We start from the raw sequence: 19,217 nt of genomic DNA, 5'->3' as shown, positions 1-19,217 counted from the left end.
GGGTACTGAACATTGACTTAATGGCTCAACTTCCACAGTGGTTTAAGCAAAACTATTTTTCCTTCCTGGTATTTGTGGATATCTGTTAATGTATTAATCCTGAACAACACTTAACAAATTTGAGTGTATTTTGGAAGAGCAGCGTCAGATTATTATAGAATGTACTGCCTAATTACTGCACAAATTCAACCTTATGTTCCAAGTTCAGAATAGAGTAGTTGCTTTGGAAGATGATAATTAGGCATCCAAACAACATGACCAGTCCAACAAAGTTGATGTTAAGGAATCATTGCTTTGACACTGGTGATCATTGCTTCTTCCGGTATACGTACTGGCATTAGTTCGCCTGTCTTCCCAAGTGATATGTAAAATTTTTTGGAGACACTGTTGCTGGAATCTTTCGAGGAGTTGGAGATGCGTATGTTGCTGCCAGCTGGTCGAAGTTGCTGTATAAGCTTGTTCTGCTGTAGAACCAGTTTCTTCTGGGGAATTTCTGTCAATGTGCTGAGTAGAGTCACTGTTTTCTGAAAATGCAATTTCCCTCTAAGCTCTCGAGTACAGTTAAGAATATTAGTAACTGTGGTGTTCCTATTTATTTATTTATTTAATTTTTCATTTCATTTCATTTCATTTATGTCTTTCCTTTCTCCCAGTGCAGCAACCAAGGCAGATCACAACATGAATTAAAAACAGATACAGCTAAAACTCACAAAAGTTATAAATATAAAAAACCAAATAAATTACCATATTAAAAACAGCGCTGTATAAAAGCAGCTGAAAACCATTTCCGTTTTTATCCCACCTTTTGGATCTTTACCCACCCAAAATGTAATAAAATATCAAGATAAAATGGCACCAGCAAAAAGAGTAGCAGCAACTTGTACAGCGATTCTAATCTGCTGTAGACCTGGGGGGTGGAGAATATGTGCCAAAAATACTGAATTTTGAATGTGTTTCAGGTAATCCAGATTTGCATGCAAGTGAGAATGCATTTCACTTAGAAAATGATAGAATTATGCCACAGAATGGACCTTACCTCCCAGTTTAAACATGTTTGGAGCTATGTCAGATCTAGGACTAGTTCAACCCAATCAGTTTAGATTATATAAAATTTTACAATTTAAGGCACTGCTGTCTTTTTAAATAGTCATTTTAAAGCTGTAATCCTAAAGTACCCTTTAGGATTAAGCCCCACTGAACACCATGAGACTTGCTTTTGAGTAAATGCATATAGGATTGTTTTTCATATAAGGAATACCATGGCAATACAGAATCATTTACTGTAATTTCTGTCTGAATATCTTTGACCAAAACTACTCTGAAGTTTGGAAGCTGCAATACTTGATCCTTCAACCTTAGGTCCTGTGGTGCTGTTGCATTTGCAAACTCAAATATTCCACAGCCAGTTTAGCCAGTGATCAGGGTTATTGGAAGCTCTAGTCCAACAATATCTAAGGACCTGAGGTTGAAGATTGCTGATCTCCTTCATTCGTTTGCTTCATTGATAGGTAACATTGTGTTAAGAGTATTCAGCTTATTTTAAAGCACATTAACTGATCTTGTCTCAAATGCAATGTGTAAAATAAGGGAGGAAAATAGAGGGGACGTAGGGGGGAGTCAGCTTTTAAATTTGTATTAAGCTTGTATTAATTTGGTGACAAATTGTTAACAATTATGGAGGGGGGAATTGCAAATGCAGTGTGTATACAGTGCTGTGAAACTGGCTAGCTGTTGATATGACCTGAAGTTATGTGCCATTTGTTTTTCCGCTCTGAAACATTCTTTAAACCGAACACTTGCAGGCTTTGGAACTAGCAGCATTCCACATGTGTAACAATAATTGTGAATCACAAAATCCCACTGGCTGAAGCCAGGACTGATGCTCCCATTCCACAAATTCTGCTATGTAAGAGTTGAAAAAACACGTACAAACTAGGTCAAACAGCAAGCTTGTGTGTCTCTATGAATGACACGCCTATTTTGCTTGAATTCCATGCCAGACCAATGAATAATCAAATCTAAGGTTTGCATTCAAAGACGCCATGATAACCACATGCTTCAGAACACACAGCCAAACCTTAAATGTAACTGCAGCAAATTCCAGAGTCTGTTTAAGCAAAAATAGTCTTACGAGTCATCAAAATGTGACATGAAGTTTCATGGACAAGAAGATGCATCTGAAAAAGTAGGTTTCATGCCTGTAAAAGTTTGTGCCTCAGTACATTGGTGAGCCTGCTGTAGGATTTTTTTTGTAGATTTAGTGGTTTCCTACGAATGCGAATCACTAGCCACATAAGACTTTGTAATGTATTGTATATTGCTCTTCTATGCAATAATGGATAATCTCTGTTTCTGAACGCTTACCTAATGCCATTCTTGAAGTCTAATCTTTGATATTGACAGAAAAAGCTAATGTCTTCCCTGTTTAATTACAATCTTTAAAATCGAGCAGTATTTTAAAAACTTTTTCTCTCTCTTCCCTCCGACAAAGCTGTCAAGTGCAAATCCTGTGTACGAGAAGTTCTATCGACAGGTAAGTGTGGCTGGCTTCCTGGGCTTATACAGTACTTGCTTTTAAAATATCTCCTCCTTGGGTAGTTATGGATGGACCTATTTAAGAGGAGAATAAAACAGATAATTTCTTCTTGCCTTTAGGCAATAGAATGAAATAAATATTTTGGGTGTAAAGTTAATTCTTAGGATATTTCAGTAGCTTTGCAGTACAATGGACTGTTTATGACATTCAAATTTATACAAACAATCACTTGTACCAGTACAAATCAGCAATTATTGCAAAAGCTAATTGCTCTAGGCCCCACCAACCTCTCATACCAGACAGTAATGGATTTATACCATTACAAGAGGAATATACTGTGGCTCATTATGTCTCCTTGTTGAAGCAACCAAGCATATCTTCAGTAAAAATTCTGTCCAGTAGCTTCTTAGGCCATGTCTTTGAATGCATAGTTCAGCTTAACTGACTGTGCTTTAAGCCTATCAGTCTGGACAGCTCTCAAAGTTTAACGTAGTTCCAATATTTGTAAGTACCAGAAAAGAAAGGCCTGGTTGGAAACTGAAAACACAAAATAAATAGATTAAAACCCTTAATATATACATAACAAGACAGCTGCAAATATATATTCCCTTCTGCATGATGAATATATACCTCTCATCAGTCCTGCATTTCTTTATGTTTAGATGAAATGAATTAATGATAACAAAAAAAAAAAAAAGACCTGCCTTGGGTACTGTGATGCCCACAAGAGGGCAAATATCTCTGTTCTGATTACCCAAAAGTTTCAATGGCCTGCATTGCCACAAGACTAGCATTGCATCTAAATTACTGTTTGTTTTGGCAGTCCTAGCCATTGGGTCTGTACCATCGAGCTTTGGTAGAATGGAAGTTCCCTTTTGCAGTGTTACAGAGCTAATTGAGGACTGTTTATGGATTATGGATTCCCAGCCTTTTTTTAGATGCAGAGATATTTAACGTCTAACTTTAGTACCTATTAGTTAGCAAATATTCATTACATTGATGCAGAATATAGAGACAATTAGTAGTAGTTAATAGGAACTTTTATTTCAAATCAAAGTAGAAGTAAGTTCATAATAGAATAATATTGTCAGAATTGCATGGCTTCTCTCTAGCACAGTCTGGATGACTGAATGCTTCTATTAAAAAATGCAACATTTGAATGAACAAAACACACACTAAACACGCTGAACGAAATTATAAACAAAGAGAAGAGGAGCTTCTGGCCGGCAGCTGTAGGGATCTTGCAGAAGGCAGGAAAGGGGATTAAATGGACCATGGTTGTTTTGAGTTACCCAGTGTGAATGTTGTTGCACTACAACTCCCATTGGTTCCAGCCAGCATGGCCAATGGTCAGGGATTCTGGGAGTTGTAGTCCACAACATATGGAGGGCACCATAGTGGCTACCACAGTGTAGAAAAATGTACAAGTCACAGACTGGAATGAAGCAAAGCAACGCTCTAGTATTATAGAGTTGAAACAAACCAAGATAAACATTGAATAGCTTCTCTAGTCACAGTGTATCCGCTCTTCCTCCTGGCAAGGAAAATGTAGTTCTGTGCTATCACCTGCTAGCTGCCTGACGTTGTCAGTCTTTTTGACCTTAACAATTGAAATTAGTGAGAAGCCTTGCAAGTACTTCCAGGAAAACACTGCCAGTTCTGTACCTTCCATCGTTGTCCCTTGCTCTTCTAGGGTAAAGGTGGAGTTGGGGAAAGGCCCTCACAATACTTTAGTTTGTTTCCCAGTATACAGTGCCTGGTGTATTTGTAGCTTCTAAGTACTCATTAGTTTTAAAAAGATCATCTGGCTACAGTATTTGGCCACTGTATCATTTTGTAGTTGCATATAAATGAATAATTTTGCAGCGGTAATAAATGTAAGGTAAAGGTAAAGGGACCCCTGACCATTAGGTCCAGTCGTGACTGACTCTGGGGTTGCGGCGCTCATCTCGCTTTATTGGCCAGCTTCCGGGTCATGTGGACAGCATGACTAAGCCGCTTCTGGTGAACCAGAGCAGCGCACGGAAACGCCGTTTACCTTCCCGCCGGAGCGGTTTAACCCACCGCGCCTTAATAGTAGTTCAGCAAGTCGTCCAAGTAAGTCAGCAACAAAACTTTTTGAAATATATTTAGTGTGCAAATTGCTACATAACAAATCTTCAATATGCCTTCTTTTTGCAGGTTGATCCTAGTAACTCTGGCCGGGTGTTGGCTTCCGATGCAGCTGTCTTCCTTAAAAAATCAGGACTGACAGACTTGATACTTGGGAAGGTATTAACTGTGAATCAAATATGGGGGTGGGGGGGGGGGAGAGATACCATCCTGTCTTGGTTTTGACAATAAAGAAAATATTGCTCCCAATCCTTAAGCCTTTCTATCTCTCCAGGAGAAGGCTTCTTGGTGCGTACAATTGTAGGCCTGAATGAAACAAAAATTGGGTGTTTTGGGGACCGCTCAGTAGTCACAATCCAGCCCATAGTTAGGTACACCGAAGCCAATTTAAATAGGCTTTGTCTTGCTTATCTCTCTGGTGCATGGTGGCCTCTGCATTTACTTTCTCTAAGGACTGACCCAGTCGCAGCTTGGAATATTTTTCAACATAGAACACTTCAGAATGCTTGAATATACACTGGTTAGAGATAGAAAAACGTACTTGCCTATAATGTATGAAAGTGCCTGCAAATTAGAGAAGAATAACTTAGAGCACTGAAATGCCTGGGTGAAAAGTGATTGCACATATTTTGTGTATGGATGTTTTGTTTTGACGTTTTTATACGCCCTTCAGTTTGTTGAGCTATTAACTTTGTTAGAGCTCTGTTTCCCCTTTTGCCAAAACTAAAGCCTCAACATTAAACTGAAATTCATACTATTGCCCGAGGTGTCACACTTTTCATCAATGCACTGTTAAGATAATGTGGTTAAACTTTTGGGGTTATTATTTAAAACTGTTGCTCATTCAAGTGGGGAAAAGATATTTCTGGGAGTACTTCAAATGCTTCTTTCATCTAACTGTTTAGGTTTGGGACCTTGCTGATACAGATGGCAAAGGAATATTAAACAAACAGGTAAAAGTATGATATATTTTTCTTCAAATGAATATGGTGAAAGGATAACGAGAGTAAAAAAGCATTTTTATAACAGTTTATAGCAGGTTAGATTATGTTAGAGACATCTGTATCTTCATAACACATGGAGACACAACCAGATCATTATTGAAATGGGCTTACAAATTATGGTGGATGAAAAATATTTTCTTGAGCAGGAATCAGTTACTCGGTGCAGTAACTCAGTTACTACACTTCTAGCTGAAGGAAAACAGTGGAACTCAATTAAGGATGATATATAGGTGTGATCTTCTCAATCTTTTAACGATGCTTAGAAGATCAAGCGTGTGTTAGAGGACTGTGTGCTATTTCTTCCCAATTCCCAACAGCCTTAAGCCTTGAGTAAGGTAAATATAAGCCAGAGTTCCCTTATCACAAGGGTTCGTTCTGAAGCATTTAACCATGGTAGAGGCCAACAGTGAAGGGTGAAAATAATTTGTGTAAGGAGAGGGGCTGGGGGATTAGAATGTGCAATTCTGAGGCCTGCTCCTTAACGTTAAATGTTACCCATTGTTTAATCACAGTTAAATCTGCTTTGCCCATTATGTTAATTTGTAATGCTAATACCAAAGTGTTGCTTAAAGGTAAAGGGACCCCTGACCATTAGGTCCAGTCGTGACCGACTCTGGGGTTGTGGCACTCATCTCACTTTATTGGCCGAGGGAGCTGGCGTACAGCTTCCGGGTCATGTGGCCAGCATGACTAAGCCGCTTCTGGCGAACCAGAGCAGTGCATGGAAACGCCGTTTACCTTCCTGCTGGAGCAGTACCTATTTATCTTCTTGCACTTTGACGTGCTTTCAAACTGCTAGGTTGGCAGGAGCAGGGACTGAGCAACGGGAGCTCACCCCGTCACGGGGATTCGAACTGCCGACCTTCTGATTGGCAAGTCCTAGGCTCTGTGGTTTAACCCACAGTGCCACCTGCATCCCTAAAGTGTTGCTTAAGTGCATCCAAAATATTTTGATGTTCTGTATGTCCAGTGGGTGCCTTTCCCCACTTGCAGCCTTTTGCACCATGTTGCACTCTGCTTCTGAATTTTCCCTGCAACTTGGGAGCAGCTGGTTGGGTAACATAGTGAGCTTCTTTTAGGAAGTGGATGAACAGCTCAAGCTTCCCCACACAAGCCATGGATCTAGCCCTTGATTACTGCCTTATACAGCACAGAATACTGAGATTGCAGAGTAAACAGCATAACATTGTGGATCAAGCTGGATTTTTAACACAAAAGAGAAAAGCTAGGCCAGTGAGTGATGTGTTGTGCATTAGAGGAAAGTTTTTAAGAAGCAACGCTTACTCTCCCAGCTTAACCTTTTGGAAATGTGAAGGATTTATAATAAGATTAGAATGCAGAAGAATGTGTAAACAAATGTAATGTCTTTTAAATTACATCACTGCCGTGTGTGCTCTCCCTTCTTCTAATGCTGAATATTGATGCATTTTAAGAACTGTTTAGGAAACCATATCAAGCTGCTTTGAGGTACCTAAACTTTTAGCATGCCTCTAGTAGCCACATCAAGATTTGCAATGGAAGTACCCTGAAGGTTAAAAGAGGTTGTTTTTGCTTTTTTACTTGAAATGCGGTGTGTGTGTTTTGATACATTTTTTTTGGACAAAACGGTTCTATGTTAATTTAATTCTCTTTCCTTTTTAGGAGTTTTTCGTGGCTTTACGACTTGTTGCCTGTGCACAGAATGGATTGGACGTTTCACTGAGCAGTCTTAACTTGCCTGTTCCTCCACCTAGATTTGTAAGAACTTTTAAAAACGTCTTGCCTTCAGTATTTGCGTACAATAAAACCTGAACACATTATGCTACGTAGCATGCGCTATCAATATACCATCATCTCATGCAGCATCATACATAGCGCCTTAATTGTTGTCAAGTGCTATAGTCTTACAATACATCTTTAGTCCCCTTTTCTTTTATAAATATACACAAATGATGCTCAAAATACTGCAAAATGTGCACTGTTGGTGATAGTAATATTCAGAGTACAGAATTCAAATACCGATGACCTAACAGGTCCTAGGTCCTCACTGGCCGTTGTACCTTGAACCGTGTGAACCATGTTGCCCCACGTCTGCAGCCCTTTGGCTTTGGGGCAGATATAAGTCCTATCCCATATATTCCAATTCTTTCAGCAGCTAACTCTGGCAATAATTGGAACTGGCCACTCCTTCAGAAAAATAATGTAATTCATTCTGCCCTGTCCAATCAGTATATCTGAAGGAGCATCTCCACCCACATCACTCAGTGTAGACACTGAGGTCCTCCTCTGAGGGTCTTCGTCTGGTTCCCTCACTGTGAGAAGTTGAAGTTACAGGGAACCAGGCAGAGGGCCTTCTCGATCCTGGCGAACACCCTCCCTTCAGATGTCAAGGAGTTATAGAACCATACAACTTTTAGAACACATCTGAATGCAACCCTGTATCGGGAAGTTTTTAATCTTTGATGCTTTATTATGTTTTATATATTCTGTAAGCCATCAGAGTGGTTAGGGAAACCCAGCCAGATCGGCATGGAATTATTATTATATTGTAATAATATATTATTATTACTATCACTATCAATCCAAGCTGGTTCTAGAAAGTTTCTTCCACAATATTCCCTTTCACTTGTGTCAAAATTGCAAAAGCAACATATTGTGCTTTCTTTGTTATATTTACATGTTGTAAGATAATGTGAGTATCAAATTGTTGAATAATCTGAGATAAAGTTTCCTTATTAAAAAAAATAACTGGGTATGCACCAAGATGAGAAATTGAGTGCTGAAACTGAGAGCCGATTCTATGTGTGTGAGAGAGCATAAAATTGCTGCTTTCAGAAGATCTTTTTAATATTAATTAATACTGGATGATTAGATGTGCTAATCACTGTTGGTCAGTTTCTAAGAAGCCTTAGAATCCTTTCCTTTGACCACATGTCACCTTTGTGGGTTGGTAATTAAAGCTCACAGAAGTTTTTAATTATCCTATTTCTTCTGGCACACACTATGTCCTCTGGCACATAGTAGGGAATTATCATTGCACACAGTGAACATAACACTTTTCAACATAGAAATTTTGGGAATTGTTAGTCCACATTTTGGCTGGTATTGCAAGGTATTCCCGCCATCATATTTTCCTTAAACAATACTGTATGTACATACTGTAATGTAAGCTAAGTCATCTTAGCTCACTGCTGAAATCATTCTTCATTAATGCAGATTCAGGCACTCTGGCTTTATTTTACACAGCAGGAATTTACGATAAATCTGAATGACAGTTGCTTGTCATTTCCAAGTAAGGACAACTGAAATAATTCTTCTTTCCACTAGAATGATTCCTCTAGCCCTTTATTATCTGGGGGAGCGCCAGCTGATATCCCATGGGCTGTTAAGGTAAGGGAAGTGAACTGGAACCTTAGCTGAAGTGAATGCTTTTTTCAGTGTATCTCAGCTTCTGCCTATTAAGCTTCTATTTGGAGTTGATGCTCCAACTTTCCTTGCTATGCCCCTTCTTTGAAAACAAAACCTGTTACCCAACTGAACAAATACTTCCTTGCAATGTAGCACTTCCTCTCTTTGTGGTAGCTTGGCTCGGTTTCATGACTGTTGGTTGGTGTAAAAGCACATCCACATCTCTTGTCTTGGATATTTGGCCAAGCTCCTGAAGGGTGTGTGTGTCTTTCTCACTTGATCAACTATTGGAATTATCTATGGAGTGGTAGATGCATCCGTGTGTGCATGTTATTTTTGTTGGCTTCTCCCAAATGTGGTTAAAATCATGCGCAAGAGGTCTAAACCATAGCTGGCACAAGCTGCTGCTTAACATAGTCTTTATAAATGGGCCTTCTCTCCAAAAACTCTTGTTCATATGCTTGAGTCATCACCTACTTGGACTACTTCAGCCTCTTCTTGCTTCTCTAGTCATCTCTTATTACACTTGGCTCCTTCACCCTTTTACCAGAAAGCTCTGTCACCAGAATCAGTCGCTTCTCCGTCACTCTGGTCATATGATATCCTTACAGTAGCTCCCTGCCTGTTTCCAGATCCAGCACAGATTTCTTTAGCCTTGCTCTCGAGAGTCCCATCATAGCTGTGTCAACTTATCTGCCTGCTCTTATATCCCAATATATACCTGTGACCTTTGTTCCTCCAGACATATTGACTTTAGCAAACATGAATCCTTGAGGTTGGCACAGCAGGGGAAAGGAGAATGAGAAAGAATTTTTAAAAGACCCATTTTCTACCTTGCATCTCTGAATGGTGCTACAAAGCTGCTGCTGATTTTAGGGACTAGGGCTGCACTGCAAAATTTTCTTGTCCACCTGTAACTGTATAATTAAAAATCTGTGAAGTATTGCAAGGTTTCCCAGGAGGCAAAGTCCTTGCTAGAGAGATCACCAGCACCTTCTGGTTGACTTGCAGCTAAATGGAGCAACAGAAGGAATTCCTCTACTTTTCAGACTCATTGAGATTCTGGTAGAAAAATTGTTTTAAATGGTGCTTCCTGGGATGGTTTCTACAAACATCTTAAGGAGCAGTATATGTGGATTTTAAAAACAAAGAAGTAGAATGGAGCTAAAAACACTATTTCCCTTCTGATTTGATGCTCACTTATTTACTTTATATTCAGATATTCATACTGATGTCATCTCATAAGAGGCCCACTGTCTAGCTTCTCCCACTGTCCAGTATTCTTTTTGTGTGTGCTTCTTTCTGTGTGCACTCTGCCTATTCTCTTTTCATACTGCCTAGTTAATTTTTGGTTGGGTCAATGTTCCTGTGAAATTAAGTTTAATATTTTAAACTTATTTCTAAATATTTTAATATTATTTCTAAAACCAGGTAGAAGACAAGGCCAAATATGATGCTATCTTTGACAGTCTGAACCCAGTGAATGGATTGTTGTCAGGCGATAAAGTGAAACCTGTTTTGCTGAACTCCAAACTGCCAGTTGACATCTTGGGAAGGGTAAGAATGACAAGCTTTTTAGCAAGGCAAAACATCTGTTTACCCTGTGGAATCCCATAGGATGATGATTCGTAACTTTTGGAGCGTCCCTGAGGGTCTCTATCTCATGCATGGTTTTCACGCATAGATTAAAAGAATGAGATCTCTACAAGGGGCAGCTCTTTATAAGCAAATCCCTGCTGTTTGGTTGTTGATCTGCCTTAGTGGCAGGGGACCTCTGGGCCAGATTAGGCCTTTCAGGAATCCATGCCTACTTGCATACATAATGGGTGTGGAGCAGGTAAAGATATGGATGCATATGAATAACAGGGAGCCTTACAGTGCACTCTGACTGTTCCTTAGCAAGTAGGACTTCCTGCCAGTGCTGATCAGTTGATTTCATTGGCCATATTCTGTTCACCGCCCTGTTTTACATGTTACACAGAGTTCTGAAAGAGTTCCCCCTCAAGTTGCTTTTAAATAAGAAAATGACCTGCTTGAAGCTTCAGTTAGGAACAGAGGAAATGATGCTTTAGCTATTTATCTTCTGCCGTTTTCCCTCTTGAAACCCTCTATAGCGAGAAAAGAACATTGATGAGGGTGTTTTCGGAAGGGAAAGACTGCTGCCATCCATCTGCATTTGATTGCAGCTTCAAGTAGCTGCTTTTCATGTATATAAAGAAGCATCTGAGGGAGTGGTTTCAAGGAACTCCATGTAATTAGCAGTTTGACCCTGAGATGAGTAGCACATGCATAGTAATATGGTTCGTTGGGTTTCTGTATTGCAGTTTGAATTGCCAATAGATGTCATTATGGGCTGGATGCAGTAATAGTGAAAAGGTGTTCAGGCTATTCTAAAATTTTAGATTTTCCTAAAAGTTAGTTAATAATCTGGTGTTGAGAATTAGTCATGGTCCAGAAGTGGCAGGTTTGGTTTTTGTTTTGCTCAGAGGAAAAACAGATTTCCAATGTCTAGTGCTGTTGGTATTTAACAATACAATCAAAGAAACATTAGGAGTATGATGAAATAAGGGTAGACTATTCCACTGTGTCCTGAATGTAGGCATGTGCATTTTTTGTTTAGGTTTGGGAGCTCAGTGACATTGACCATGATGGAATGTTGGATCGGGATGAATTTGCAGTTGTAAGTATAATGGTCCTCGTGAGATTCTAAACACACTTCTTAAAGTTTCCGGAGGTTGACTAGAGTATACTCTACACTTAAGTCATACTGTACTTTCTTAGAGGCACGTGAATCCAAAGCTCAGACTGGTTCTTGGAAGAGAACAGAAACTAAATTTACCACCACCTACTTAATTGCTAGATGTAATGATACACCCTCCCCTCCCAATGCTGCTTTCCTCTACTTCCATCCTGCCAGAGGCGATCTGGTTTCGGAGGTGTCACTCTGCCCGATGCGGCTAAAACTTTGATTTCCCCACCCTCGTTGTAGGGCAGGAATTTGCAATTGTGAGCTGATAGAAAAGTATTATTGTTGTTATTATTCTTATTATTTTACTAATGCTCCACTACTGTTGGTAGAGTACATTGCACTTGCTTGACCGTTACCCCCCTCACTGTTCTGGGGTTCTCCCTAACCTCCAGACCCAATTTTGGGGACAGATGGGGAAGAAGCCCCATTGTGCAAGTGAAGATCCTTGTGCAGGGCTTCCACTGACTGGATTGGTTAGGTTAATCCCACCCATAGGGTTGTATCTTAATGCTGTCTATATGTGAGCAAAACAGATTTCAACTCATGGAACATTGAATTATGCCCTAAGCTGAAAAAACTGAAAATACTTTTAAGTTGCAGTATTTGATGAATTGCCCAGACTCTTGGCATTGTAATGCCTCTAAATGTAACTTTGAACAGATCAAATTAGCAATGGAAGAGTACATGAATGTGAGATCGGTTTTAAAGCGTTTGTTCTTCCAGGTTGCTGCGTTGATTATATAACTGAAATTGCTTAATAATAAGCTAATGCTGTGCCCATCTTTTGTACTTCTTCAAAACTATTTTTCAGGCCATGTTCTTGGTGTACTGTGCTCTTGAGAAGGAACCTGTGCCAATGTCTTTGCCTCCAGCATTGGTGCCACCTTCTAAAAGAAAAGGTGTCAGTATTGCAGGTGGAGTGCATTTGTTGCCACCTTCAGCATCCAGTAAAGAGTCCCATCAGTCCATGCCACCTGTAAGCCTCAAAGCACCATCACCACAGGCAAGCTCACCAATGATCAGCATTTTGTTGTATATTATTAGATGCATAGTGGGAAAATGACCTCTTTTTTTCTCCTCAGTGGGTTGTATCACCTGCAGACAAGATAAAATACCATGACATTTTTTTGAAAACTGACAAAGACATGGATGGCTTCGTCTCTGGTGTGGAGGCTAGAGAATTATTCTTAAAGACTGGCCTGCCTTCTGCCTTACTTGCACACATCTGGTAAGATATTTTTAAATGGCACTTTCTGCAAGCAATCATAATTTCCATTTTTAAAGTGTTGATGTAGGGTAACTGTAGTTATTTGTAGAGAATTAAGTTTTTAGGGACGAATTACTATTGCATGTGCACGGACAGGACTTGCCTAACTGAATTGGCAACATGTTTTAACAGGAGAATTCGGGGATTTGTGTCTACCTTTGATGCCTATGTCCTTTCCTCCAGGAGAAGGTTCCCCAAACCGATGGAGGCCTTGTGTTTGTAGAAGGGCACGTTGGGACTAAACCCAGATAGATTTCTTAATTTGAGATGGGAAGCTGCCAGCTTCTGATGGGGTTACACACCCTCTGAAGGAGCTGGTACACAGCTTGGGTGTGCTTCTGCTTTAAAATGTTTTAGAAGAAACACAAGTTTACATACAGTGGTGCCCCGCAAGACGAATGCCTCGCAAGACGGGAAACCCGCTAGACGAAAGGGTTTTCCGTTTTTCGATGTGCTTCGCAGGACGAATTTCCCTATGGGCTTGCTTCGCAAGACGAAAATGTCTTGCGAATCTTGAGGATTTTTTTTCGCTCCCCACCCCCTTTTTCTTAGCTGCTAAACCGCTAATAGCCTTTTAGCAGCTAAGCCGCTAAGCCTTTAATAGCCGCTAAACCGCTAATAGTGCTAATCCGCTAAGCTGCTAATAGGGTTGCTTCGCAAGACGAAAAAACCGCTAGACGAAGAGACTCGCAGAACGAATTAATTTCGTCTTGCGAGGCACCACTGTATCTGCTTACAGTATAAAAGTAAGGAAGATGCTACATACTCTTCCTTGTAAGAGTAGCCATGCTGGGTCCAAGTGCATCTAGGTGATGGGCAACCGCTGTTCTTTGCCCCAGCTGCACCTACTGCTGTTTGCAGTACTGAGAAGACTGTTGTGTATCTGCTAAAATACTCAAAAGTTTCAATACCAGCATCAAAGTTGCATAGTTCTTCTAATAAATACATAATTTTTAAGCGGGAGAACAAATGTTGAATCTTTCTCCCTTTGGGTTCTACAGGGCTCTATGCGATACAAGGGATTGTGGGAAGCTTTCCCAGGAACAGTTTGCCTTGGCCTTCCATTTCATCAATCTGAAGTTGACAAAGGGCATTGATCCTCCTCAGGTGCTAACTGCAGATATGATCCCTCCGTCAGAGAGAACTGCTCAACAAAAGGTGACATTTTTGCATATTTTATGATATTTTGGACATACTTTAAGATACCCCCTTATTTTTTGTGTCGCAGGCCCTTGGGTTAGTGTGCCTAATGATGTGTAAACAATTCTGCTGAACAGAGAGTTGAGTTCACTACCTTATATCTGTTTTGTTGGTTTTCCCTTCCCACTCACATAGACAAAGAAAGCAGACACGTGATTTTAAAAAAATGAAAGGAAGAGATGATTGAATTTGGAGCAGGGGGAAGGGTTTGGGACCTGTTTATGAGTATTGTCAGCAGAAGGAGGCTCTGCTTAATTAGTGCTGTCATAAGCTCATAGAGGTTCTCATTGGCTCATAGGGTTAGGCTTCAGTACAAAGTTGTACTGGATGACATTTGGTAAAAATATTGGGGGCAGTTCAATGCATGCAGCAGAGGCATACATATGGAAGTGTCTGTGGCCTTGCACTGAAGGGGAGGGGTGGAGCTGCTGTACGTTCAAGGAACTCCTGGCTGGGAAGTACTGGCACTGTTGATACATAAATTCTGTTGCCCACCTTTGTAACATTAAAAATGTGCATTTTATGTTAAGGACTTGCATGATTCCTAACCTCCTTGTTTTAACGATGACCTACCATAATAACAAATTTAAACAAGGTTAAGTCTCACATCATTTTTTGCGGTTTATTTTTAATCAGTATATGCCAGGTAAAAACAAAAGTTTGGTGAAATCAGATTTGTGTTGATAGTCTTCTTTGCTCATTTGGCCCTGGAAAATTTCTTTTTGGTTGTGCTAAACCAAAACAAATCAAACTTCCTGCCCAGAAATTTTCTTTGAATTCAATAATATCAGGTTTATTTTTGCATTATTTTGAAAATCTGCTTTTATTTCTTGCTTTACTAATCTTTTTTGTATGTTTGCTTTCCTTCTATGTCTTTCCTAGTTTGGACTATATTTTCCATTCTGCACCATTCTGCTTTACATCTTTATTATACTGTCAGTTTCTTAAATCTGCCATCTCAAGGTTAGAGATTCTTCACTTTTCCAATATTGACTGTTTAATAATGAGCATCTTTCTCATGTCACATTTTATTTGAAACAGCAGAATGCTGCTTAATTCTCAGAAGTAGTGCTATTATCATATAGCTTTTGTCATCCCAAGGTCTTTGCTGTACTTGAACATTTATAGAATAATATACTGCTGCGTACTTTATTTTGACACCTGTATGAAGGAAATAGTGTTAGGTAAAAAAGTATTTAAATACAGATTATACTATCAGTTTCTTGGGGTTAGATATCCCAGGTGTAAGATGCAATTACTCATCAGAATTGCACATTTGCTTCAATTATCATAAATCAGTTACACTGTAGAGTAATTAGCTTATAGGTAGGCACATTCAGTCTTAACCAACTGACAATCTAAGTTAGCAGTGTAGACAGCAATTGCATTTTTGGCTGTTAAGGGAAGAAATGTTATCAACTTTACTGCGACTATTGAATATAACATAAGGAATTCAGCAATAGCATGTCTTTTTAGCAGCGCAGCACTGTACTTCTAAAACTTGGATTACCTTTTAAGCTTGTGTCTTTCCCTGGTTAAAATTGTACTCTAAATTGCACATTGTCAGTTACATTTTCTACTCACATCTTCATATCGGAAGGTGAATAGCATATATCTGTTGCATAATGTCTTCTTTTTACAAATACAGCTATGGTGTCACTATTGCAAGTAAAGCAATAGGAGACTTTTTGCAAAATTCTGACTGACATGAATGAGGCAACAATTATCAAGAGAACCTCATTACTTCCTAATGAGTTAATTTGCAAATTATACTATACATTTATTGGCAGTAGCCTTTGTGCTGGTCAGGGCCGTCTTTAACATATGCGCCGCTGGGGTGCAAAGATCCGCCCAGCGTTCCTTTGGGGGGGGGTTGAACTCAAAGTTGTTGAGCTTTTTTTGTTTTTTTTTGGGGGGGGGATCACTCACCTATAACAACACAGCAGAAAAAAACTGCTTTTGTTTCCTGACACATCAGGAGTATTTGATGGAGGAATGGGACGGCTGCCTATCGAGAGGGACCAGTTTGCAGTAGCTAAACATTTGACGCCCCCCAGAATTCACACCGCACCCCTTGCACACCCAGGTAAAGACCTCCTGGGTGCTGGTGCTTATCCCCCTATAACAGCCCTGTATAGAATGGATTGGGCAAGCCCTTTATAACTCCACTGTATCCAGTCCCAACATTTGAAAACCTGATAGGATCAAAGGAAACCCAGTGCAACTGTTGTACCTCGACTTGTAGTTAGAGCACAGGTGTGTATGGACAGTGTGCTGTAGATGTTCCTTGCCTCCTTGCCATGGATTGGATGCTACTTCAGCTACTTGCACCACTACAAATTGGGCTGCTTGTTTTGATCCATGGCAAACCATATTTTCTCCTTTGTCTTGCAGAACATGCTAGGACCAAGTCCTGTTGCAGACTTTTCAGCAATCAAAGAGCTGGATACTTTAAGCAATGAAATAGTTGAACTACAGAGGTAAGTAAATAGAATTATGCATTTTGCTTGCACTGTTTTCATTTAATTGCCCATAACTTCATTTACACTACATAGCAGGAAGGTACAATTCCTTTAAACGAAATGCACCTCCTAGAACCCCACCATGACATGTAGCTTGTCATGTTTACATGAATGAAACGCTTAATGGGCACCTCATATGCCTTCAGGTTTGAGGGCATTTCTCCCATGGGCTCACCAAAATCATGAACCTGGTCTTTATGATTAGAGACCCAAGAGATTGAAGATGGATAGAAAGGGAGAAGTACAAAATGATTTATGAAGTGATGAAAGTCAAAGTAGCATGTTTAGGTTAGAGAAGGGGGAAATAATTTTATTTTATTTTTTATTAAATTTGCCATCCCATCTGATGTCAGGAAGCCACTCAAAGTGCCCCAGTCTGTTCTGGATTGAGCTTCAGTTTGTAGGCTCTCATTCAGTCAGTAATAGGGACAAGGCAACGGTCTACCACATCCACTGCTGTACCTACACTTTACAGAATTGAGACAGTTTACAGCTGATGGAAAAGAGAAGGGGGTAGAAGACGTGGATAGAGAAGTGAGAGAGAGAGCTGGTGTGGGGGTAGATGGAAATGCAAAATAAGACTTGTGAAACTTTGACTGAAATGTGGAGTCAATCAGCTGGAAAAATGAACGGGGGGAAAGGTTAGAGAATGAACTTGTAGTCTGTCAGTATTGCCTTTATCAACATCCAGTTACAGAGGAATATGTAAGGTGCCTTCTACCTTATCTTGCCTTTAATATTGCATCTGTTTACTAATGTAAGATTTATTTGAGGTTACTTGAATTTTTAGCATTTAAAAGTCTACCATGTTTATGTGCATTATTCAGATAACTGCTTTCTGTGTTTTTATGTTCAGTGCTAAGAAATTATTGGCTGCAACTGTGCCTATCTGTCCTAGATATAACAGCATGCTCTAGATAAATTCTTCCAAGTGGATTTACATTTGTTTCTTAAACAAATGGAAAAAGTCCTTACCTTAGGAAACTGAATATCTATGTTCTTGATTAGGGGAATTAAAACCCCCCCTGTACAGTACAGTTCACTGTATCAGTGTTTACACAGTGGTTAAGAGAAGGCTGGTATGTGTTTATATACTTGTTTTGAAATAATTTAATGGTGTAGTGTTTTGATAAAACACATTTCCTTTTCTAATTTCAATTTTTGCCTTCAGGATTTCAAAGCAGGTGGTCGTAATAGTCAGGCACAGTATTTGTATGGCAGTGGCTTCTAGTATTCTCTGACAGAGATAGGACCAATAGCCTGGACAATACTGAAATAATGAAATTAGTTATGTTGAATGAAAAGCAAAGCCTATGTGATGCCTTGCAAAAGGAACCTGCGTCAACATCAATGCAGAATTGTGTGAATTTTTTCCCTTTGGCTAGCGTGCTCCTTCAGTTGACCTCTGCTGTTCTGTTTATTTTAGTTTCTTCTGTGTTGGCTGATTATAAGCACATTCATCTCTGGTGCTATTTATGGATGTTGTCTGTTGTGGAAGATCTCAAGAGTTGTAATACAGGAAAGAGCTATAGGAACAGATGCAAATCTGCATATGAGATTTTACTTTGCCTTGAATATCACAGCAAGGGAAACTTGTCAAGCGTTGATCAAGTGGCAGGCCATGTTACCTGTTGAAAATAACGAAATGCATGAATAATTACCAAGCTTGAGAGTATCTCTAAGGATTTGGAAACTTTTCCAATCTTTCATTAATCCCCTAAAACAGGGGTCTGCAACCCGCGGCTCCGGAGCCACATGTGGCTCTTTTACACCTTTGCCGCGGCTCCGAGGCGGATACTAGCGAGGGGAGGAGGCGCATTGTGCGCCCCGACACTCCCCACTGTGGCGGGTGCTGTACTGGCTGTGACGTCGCATGGGGGCGGTGCGTGCGTTAGTCACGCACCATCCCAACGTCACCTTCCCGACCGCTACATTGTAAGGGGCATGTACGCTGGTCACTGCATTGAAAGGGGGCATGTATGCTGGTCACTGTTTTGAAGGGGAGTGAAGAATACAGACACACAAAAAGGTAACTTGTTAATTTAACTTGTTATTTCTATGAGGAGGAGTAATTCTGAGAGGTCAAACAAAGAAATAATAAAAAAGTGACAAAAAAGTTATTTTTATAATGACGAGGACCTGCGCCTCAGCGATCATTCTTCAATTGAACTCACCTAAAATGGTCGCTGCCTGAAATTATTATTACCCACAATTCACCATCAGGTCCCAGGGCGGGTCACAACATTGTAAATGACAACATTAAAAGCAGTTTACAACCAATTACAATCACTGCTGGAGAGGGTCCTAAAAAGAAGTATCTCAGTATATTATCTAATGATCCACTGAGCTATTGCGTCAATATAACTTTCCTGCGAAGTATAGCAAAATGCTAGCAGGGGAAGAGTGGAGGACAGTTCCCTCAGTGAAGGGAGTGTGTGAA

General features: G+C 39.9%; 1 protein-coding gene across 7 annotated transcripts in view; it reads left to right on the top strand.

Annotated features, from left to right (window-relative positions):
* EPS15 (epidermal growth factor receptor pathway substrate 15) overlaps positions 1-19,217 on the top strand; it is a 52,749-nt gene that overhangs the window by 11,794 nt on the left and 21,738 nt on the right. For 4 of the 7 annotated variants that reach the window (XM_083447914.1, XM_083447910.1, XM_083447912.1 and 1 more), the window contains exons 2-12: positions 2,492-2,533; positions 4,718-4,807; positions 5,554-5,601; positions 7,294-7,389; positions 8,959-9,021; positions 10,471-10,596; positions 11,660-11,719; positions 12,600-12,791; positions 12,871-13,016; positions 14,057-14,213; positions 16,650-16,735. In XM_083447914.1, the coding sequence (XP_083304040.1) occupies positions 2,492-2,533; positions 4,718-4,807; positions 5,554-5,601; positions 7,294-7,389; positions 8,959-9,021; positions 10,471-10,596; positions 11,660-11,719; positions 12,600-12,791; positions 12,871-13,016; positions 14,057-14,213; positions 16,650-16,735 (1,106 nt within the window). The remainder of the gene's footprint in view (positions 1-2,491; positions 2,534-4,717; positions 4,808-5,553; positions 5,602-7,293; positions 7,390-8,958; positions 9,022-10,470; positions 10,597-11,659; positions 11,720-12,599; positions 12,792-12,870; positions 13,017-14,056; positions 14,214-16,649; positions 16,736-19,217) is intronic. The other 3 variants (XM_083447909.1, XM_083447911.1, XM_083447913.1) reach the window with 1 other exon arrangement.

The sequence above is a fragment of the Podarcis tiliguerta genome (genome assembly GCF_965153285.1).
Source record: "Podarcis tiliguerta genome assembly, chromosome: 6".
Classification (NCBI taxonomy): domain Eukaryota; kingdom Metazoa; phylum Chordata; class Lepidosauria; order Squamata; family Lacertidae; genus Podarcis; species Podarcis tiliguerta.
This window is presented reverse-complemented; position numbering and strand designations above follow the sequence as displayed.